Source organism: Acanthisitta chloris, unplaced genomic scaffold, assembly GCF_000695815.1.
Source record: "Acanthisitta chloris isolate BGI_N310 unplaced genomic scaffold, ASM69581v1 scaffold102, whole genome shotgun sequence".
Classification (NCBI taxonomy): Eukaryota; Metazoa; Chordata; class Aves; order Passeriformes; family Acanthisittidae; genus Acanthisitta; species Acanthisitta chloris.
In genome coordinates, this window is record NW_008660793.1 from 30,644 (window position 1) to 37,782 (window position 7,139).

Below are 7,139 nucleotides of genomic sequence, written 5' to 3' on the forward strand. Positions count from 1 at the left end.
CGTCAGCACCAGGACTTTGCAGTATGGCTTTGTGCCAGTCCCCTCACACTCTTCTTCTCGGATTGCCCGGCTGCTGCTGGGGGCTGCTGAGGCCACAACCTTGGTCTCCTCCTTGCCGGCAGGGTCCACCTTGCCCCCTGGCCACGACAGCCCCCTGGCCACGACCACTCCAAAGGGTGCTGGCCTCTAGACATGGGCAAAGAGGAGCGTTAGCTTTGGGCCGAGCACGGTGAGACCAGTGGTGATTTCATTGCTCCGTGTGACCGTGCACACCTGCACATGGCCCTGCCAGCCACTGCTCTTGGGCTAAGGCATGGAGGAATGGCCATCCTCCAAGGAAAAAACCAGGCACAGCAGCTTCACTAATCGCTGGGCAAACAGAGGCTTGTCCCCTTCCCCAGGCCACCTCTCTGACCATGCTAGGTTGTAAGATATCAGCCCACTCACAAGCAGAACGCTCTGTCCCATGACACTGTCCTACTGGTATTGATACGGGGACAGGGAAACACACAGGGCTCTGAGGGAAAGGCTCCATTTATTCTCTATTCCCTCTCATTATTAAAAGGGTCCAGAGCTATTAGGGAAACACATGGATGTGATGATTTCCCTTGGCTCAGTGTAGCTGCTGGCTAGGGCTCATGGTGTGATGAATGGAGTGGGAAGGAGAATGAGGGAAGGAAAGCAGACTGGAAAGAAAACGAGAAAGAGAAAAGCAGGAGGGAGTCAAGGATAAAAGACAGCAAGGGGAAAACAAGGGGAGGCTCAGCTGACTGCCTTCTGGCCAGCTTCCAGCTGTTTCCTTTCCCTGATGCTGTGGGAGGGGGTTCCTCTGCTGAGCACAGCACCCTATAGCCCCTCAAAACCTCAGCTGGCCTTGGGCTGCTGCCCCTTGCCACCTCTGCAGAGACACTGAGCTGCAGACACCTCTCTGAGGGCATGACCACAGAGCCTGTTCAGCAGCCCAAAGACAGATAGAAAAATCCAGGAACTCAAGAAACCCCCAGACAGAGTGTGCACGTGTGTATTTATATATAGCCGAGGATCTCCAGGATCTCGCATGTGCACGCACGTGCCACCACAGCTTGTTATAACTACACTTGTTTACTACAAACAAAACAAGCTTTTATTCCATGCTGGAAGTTTCCTTCTGTGAAATCAGAGCCCCTTTCAGAGGAAGGCCTAGTCCCCACTTGAAAGTTTGCCAGTATAGCTGAAAGTCACTTAAGTATGTGCCAAAAAAAAAAAAAGAAATGGGAAAAAAGAAACTATCATAAGAGACAGCTGTGGGGGTAAAAATGGCCTTTTGTCAGCACCGTTGGCTATATGAAGGGAAACTGGGTTCATCTATTATGCAAGTTGGGAATAGACCTGTTGGCACATGCAGCTCCTCTGCCAGGGCAGCTCTGTGGGCAGATGCTTTTAGAGGCAGCCAGACTGTGACTGTCACCAAGAGCTGATCCAGACAGCGAGGGACAGCGAGGAGGAAGCGAGATAAGGTGCCATTGGAGGGCACAATGGCTCAGATGCAATGAGGACAGGATTTCTGTCCAAGCACGAGGGAAAGACCTGCCCTTTGTGTTTGCCTTCAGCAGCTGATTTATCTTCCTGCAGACTTTGCTCTCTTCCAGCTCGCTGCGGATGAGTTCAGAGACAGTGTGCTGCACTCTTCCTGTGTCACCAGGCACAAGGGCTCTGGAGGCAGTGACAAGCCCTTGGGGACAGACACACAGCCCCTCTGACCCAGCTCAAACTTCTGTACTCACTAAAAATGCCACCAGTGCCTGAGGCAAGACTAAGTACAGCTCCAGTAGCTTGTATCCATGATGCACAGGAAGGCTTTTCCAAAGTACCAGGGTCTCATGAAAACTTCAGTAAAAGCAAGAATTGAATTTTGAGGTTTTCCCATCCTATGTATGCACAGGGAAAATAATAATATAACTGATCACTAAACCAGTAACACCCAGTGGACTCTGCCCATTGCTGCGGTGCCCATGGCACTGCTGCACCTGCACAGAGCATGGGGCTGTCCCTGCTTTTACCCCAGAGCTGAGAGTTTCTGTGTAAAGGACCCCCAAAGCACTTTGTGTTTGCTCAGGTATTTTTGGCACTCCATGTAGAGGAGGGTAATTGTACAAGTCTCCAGTGTTTCCGCTTTCTGTTTGTTTACCCACTGGGATTTTCACACATTATCAGATCCACTTGTTTCATTAACCATCAAGGCTGGCAGGAGCCGAGTGATATGTAATTATGTAAACATGGATGGGCCACTGCAAGCAGATGTGCCAGACCAGCCCACGGGCAGCTCTAACCCAGGCATTCCTTGCATATGTGCTGCTCAGCCAGATTCAGTGGGGACACAGAAGGTTTGGGCATCACTGTGATCCACCAGTGTGTTAAAAGGACCAAAAGAAGGCAGGGATGAGGGCAGGCAAGGCTCACATGGATTTATTTCTGAATCTACCCTTTGCATTTGGGGAAAGGTCCAAGGAGCAGTTTTGGATGGTTCCCTCCCTCCTATCTGTCACCTTGAAAGATTTATTCTCAAGTTGTTTACTTGCAACCCAGTGATAATGTGCCTCTTGGCGAGGGAGCCTGCGGGTGCCAGCTGGAAGAAGATACACTGTAGGCTTCTCCACAGCTGTTTTCCTCAATCTTTTCAGGACAGATGCTCTTCAGAGAAGATGCTGCAATTGGCACCACTTTTCTTCAATCCTCTTTGAAGCTCCCAAGTGTTGTATGATGGGCAAAGCTGGCTGTGGCTTTGTGACTTAGCTGGGATAAGCCAGATCCTCCATCAGCATCACAGAGGTTGTTCACAGCAGTCACACACATGTAGGAAAGAGCAGCAGGTGTTGTGTGTTCCTGGACCTTGCTCCATAGCAGTGGTTGTAGGACGTTGCCTTATCCTCAGGCTCCTTCAGCCCTGCCACAGTGCTCATTTCCTCCACGGGAGCCAAGAGGGCTCTGGGGTCAAATACTTCCTCTCTGCCACAGATGGGTTTGTGCATCTACGAGTCAGCTCTGGTAACAGGTCGCTGGGCAGCAAGGGTTTTTTTGCTGCCCTTCTTTGCCTTTCTTTTCTTGGTTTTCTCTCCATGGGATGGGACGGGATGGGATGGCACAGACAGGACCAAGTTGATCCCTCCAGAGGTTTCTGCTGTTGTGCAGCCAGATCCTGTGGGCTCTGCTCCAGTATTCATGAGCTGGAACAGCACAAGCTCTCTGCCTTCCCTCTGCACAGGCTGCCGAGGGCATGAATGCAGAGATTCACAATATTCTTTCCTTTCTCCTTGGGGTGGGAGCTAATAAAAGCTGCACTGTCCATGTGGGCAGCAGTCCATTCCCCTGCTCTGCCACATGCTTAGATCAAAACATCTCTGGGGCTCTCAGCCAGCCCTGGCATGATCTGTGTTTTGGGGAATGTTCCTGCACTGGTTCCCTGCTCTCTCTGGGCCTCTCAAGGGTGCATTGTGCTGGGTGACAAGGGAACGTGACTGCATGTGATACCATTTGCAAAAGTAGAGTCCCAGCATCTGGTGGCTCTTTGTGTGTGTGTTGTGCCCTTGGGAATCTGTTAAGCATGCCCAGCTCTGGAAGCATAGCTTATCCCATGGCCTGGCACAGGAATCTGTTAAGCATGCCCAACTCTGAAAGCATAGCTTATCCCATGGCCTGGCACAGGCTCTCATCACCAGTGAGGCTAGGTGGGCTGTGGAGCAGCAGGGAGGCTGCAGAGCTGTGAGTGTGTGAGATCCAGGAGGCTGTGAGGGAGCCTGAGAGTGCAGTTGGCTGTGGGACTCTCACGCTCGGTGGGTGAAGACTGAAAGGTCTCCAGGGAGTTTGGAGCTCATTTTTCTGCTGAAGCACTACTTCAAGCAGGCCCATACTCCTGGCTTCAGGGCAGCTCAAAGAGCAGCCAGAGGACATTGCTCTCAAGGGAAGACCAAGGTCAAACTGAAGTCACCTCCAACACGATGCTCAGAAGGAAATCCCTGGATCCTGGATTTGATTTCTTATTTGTTTCTGCCCTACCCTGCCCCACCACCCTCTCCTTTGCCTGTTCTCTTGGTGGTCTGCATGTTTTTCCCTTCAGCTCCCATTAACACAAGCCAGGTCTTCCCAGGGTGGGCCATGGTCCAGAGAAGAGGCTGGAGAAGCAGCTGGGTGTAATTAGAGATCCAGGGACCAGGAAAGATTGACTTTTCATTCAAATGAACCTACAGCATCCCACAGTCAAAGTCCTCTCCTCAAGACAGACAAACAGAGGATTGAGAGCTCAGAGGGAAAAGGGAAACCCTCTGAGCCATGCAGGAGATACTGAGGGTTATTTACCTGCAGATGATATGAAGGACACTGCATGGCCCCAACGTGCACATCTGGCACAGTGGGATGCAGAGCCAGAGGCAACCAAGCAGCACCACAGGCAGACAGTGCAAGGCTCTTAGTGCTGTTTGCAGATGGCCCTGCTGCACTTTGGCTGGCCAATTCAGTCCTGCACAGCACTGGGATGCAGGGGTAGGGATCTTCTTATCTCAGCTGTGTCCACGCCAGTGCACTGTATGGATGCTGTCTAGTGAGTCTGAAAGCTGAGCCTTGGTTCTGCAGCAGGATATAGGGAGATTGTTGCCACTTGGAGTGGCAACTTGGACTCTATAGATTGTACAATGCTCTCTGCAAGGGCAGGCCATGCACAGTCTGCACTGCAAATCAGATTATTTCTTTTCTACTTCAGTAATTTCATTTCATATTTGCAGATACCTAACAAGTGCCCAAGGAAAGGGCAATTTAGTCTGCAGTCCAGGAGGGATACCCAAAAAGAAAGGCTTTCCACATCATGTTGCTAAGCAGCTATGTTCATGCTTGACTACAGAAGACACTGTTTTGCCACACCTCTAACTTCAGTATGTTCTTTAGCCTCGGATCAATCCGCAGGCAACAGAATTTTGAAACCACTTTGTGTGTCCCTCCCTGGGCCACTGTTAAATCATAGAATCATAGAATCAACCAGGTTGGAAGAGACCTCAAAGATCATCGAGTCCAACCCTACTGTGGTTACTAGACCATGGCACTAAGTGCCACATCCAGTCTCATCTTGAAAACCTCCAGGGATGGTGAATCCACCACTTCCCTGGGCAGGGTCTGCCCTGATTCTAAGCTCATTCAGAATAAGCTAACTGAATCTCACCTCTTCCAAAGTTTTAACAGTGTCAGTTTTCACATCCCTCTGTAGAGAGAACTACCATGGCAGAGCACTGGAGTCCCCAGACTCTCCTCTCTTCATCTATGCCCCCAGAACAGCGATATGGCTGACCACAGACTTCCGTGGGCAGCCACACACAGTCCTCCAACTCACACATTTCCTACGTCCTAGCACACACCATGGCTCCTCAGGTCACTGGATGAACAAGCTCACAACTGCTCAGCTTCCCAGGCCAAGTGAAATCAGTTCAGCATTACCATCAACAACCTTTCCTCTGTCCCTCTCCCTTGGCTATGAACTGATACACAAAGGAAAAGCAATGCCATCTGTTCCAGGAAAAGTTAAATATGTTTGTGACAAGACATGAACACAATGCCAGCCAAGTGTTTGCAGTAATTGCTCTGTGGTTATATATAACACTGAGAAACACCCATTTGAGGCCCATGCTGCATTTATACCCCCATTGGGCCCAGCACTCAGATCCCAAGCATGGATCTGTTTCCAGCTGCTGAAGGGAAACTCCAGGAAAATTGACCTTGGGCAATTCTTCCACTTGTTTATATTTTTTTTTAACTTTCCAAGATAGGGGAGTAGTGTTGGAAACATGTACAGCCAAGTGTCCCAGTGTGGATAAATCAGTTCAGGCACATCACCTTCTCGGAGCCACAGTCCCCAAAACAACCAGAGACTCTCACAAATTTTTTGACCTGGCCTGGCCAGGGCTTCTCTTCATACCCACATGTACAAGGCAGAGCATCAATCCCAGCTTCCTGGAAAAGCTGGAAGCCTCTTATAGCCACCACTAAGTGCAGAGTTGTCTTCTCCCATGGATATTTCTCCATGTCCCCCAAAGATCCCACTAGATTTAGAAACCAGAACTAAAATCCTAGCGGTCCCAATGAGGTGAGAATAAGCAGCATCAGAGAAAGACAAGAAGATTCACAGAGGCAAGTTTCCCTGAAGAGCTTACAACAAAGCTACCAGATCATGCAAATGTTTCTCTATCTTCCTTCTGCCTGCAAGACTACAGCAGAGGTTATCACTGTCTCCTCCGAGACATCTTCAGCTTCTTTTTCAATTAATTAATTAGATGAATTCACACTTGGTGAATGTGGAAGGTTTCTAGCCAGACATGCTAACTTGCTGTTGTACTGCACCCAAGGTTTCCCTGGTGGGCTCTCCTTGCCTGGTCCTCCAGCACCCACCAGGTAAGAGCAGTCTAGGCAGAGCCACACTTGCTCACACCTTACCTGCAGGTGATGGTCAGCGTGTCCTTGGCGTTGATGACGTGTTCCTCCTCGGTGATGCTAAGAGTAGGAGGGGTCATAGAATAGCTGTTCACCAGGTCTGTGGAGAGAAAGGAGAGAGGGGATGATGCAGACATCTACTAGCCTGGACACATCACTGTGGGCAGCAGCTAGCCTGGCACCACGAGCCTGGAGAAGGGCAAAGCTTCTTGAAGGAAACATCTCCTCGGGGTCTGCTCCTACAAGATAGTTTAATGCTGGCTCAGTGGGACACAAGTGGTTTGTCTGCAGCCCTCCTGGCTCCAGCAAGCAGCTCTTCAGCAGCAGCTCTAGGGCCAGGGCCAGACAGCTGACAGACTAGCACAGAAGGCGGCCAGAAAATGAATGGAAGACCAGAAATCGGGGAAACCAAGTGTGGCCATACCTCACCAGGTGAATGAGACTGAGCTTACTTGGACTAAAGCTCTGAAATGATCCCCTCTGCTAATCAAAACGGAATCTGGCAGGAGATTTTTCTATACACATGTAGTTTTCTATAATCAGAGGGACAAATCAGGGATACCCAGGTAGCACAAATGCAAAACTCTTGTGTTTGTACAGAGATGCTTTCCAGAGTCAGCAGGCATTCATGGAATGCCCTTCCCCTGTGGCACTCTCAGGTACAGACAGTCAACTGAACACAACCAAACCTT

General features: G+C 50.1%; 1 protein-coding gene across 1 annotated transcript in view; it reads right to left on the reverse strand.

Annotated features, from left to right (window-relative positions):
- Positions 1–6,547, reverse strand: part of FLT4 (fms-related tyrosine kinase 4) — a gene marked incomplete at its 5' end in the record, with an annotated part of 33,228 nt that extends 26,681 nt beyond the window's left edge. Inside the window, 3 exon segments of the mRNA XM_009069930.1 lie at positions 1–147; positions 150–186; positions 6,451–6,547. The exon segment at positions 1–147 is cut by the window's left edge and continues 100 nt beyond it. Of these exon segments, the coding sequence (XP_009068178.1) occupies positions 1–147; positions 150–186; positions 6,451–6,547 (281 nt within the window).
- Between the last annotated feature and the right edge of the window lie 592 nt (positions 6,548–7,139).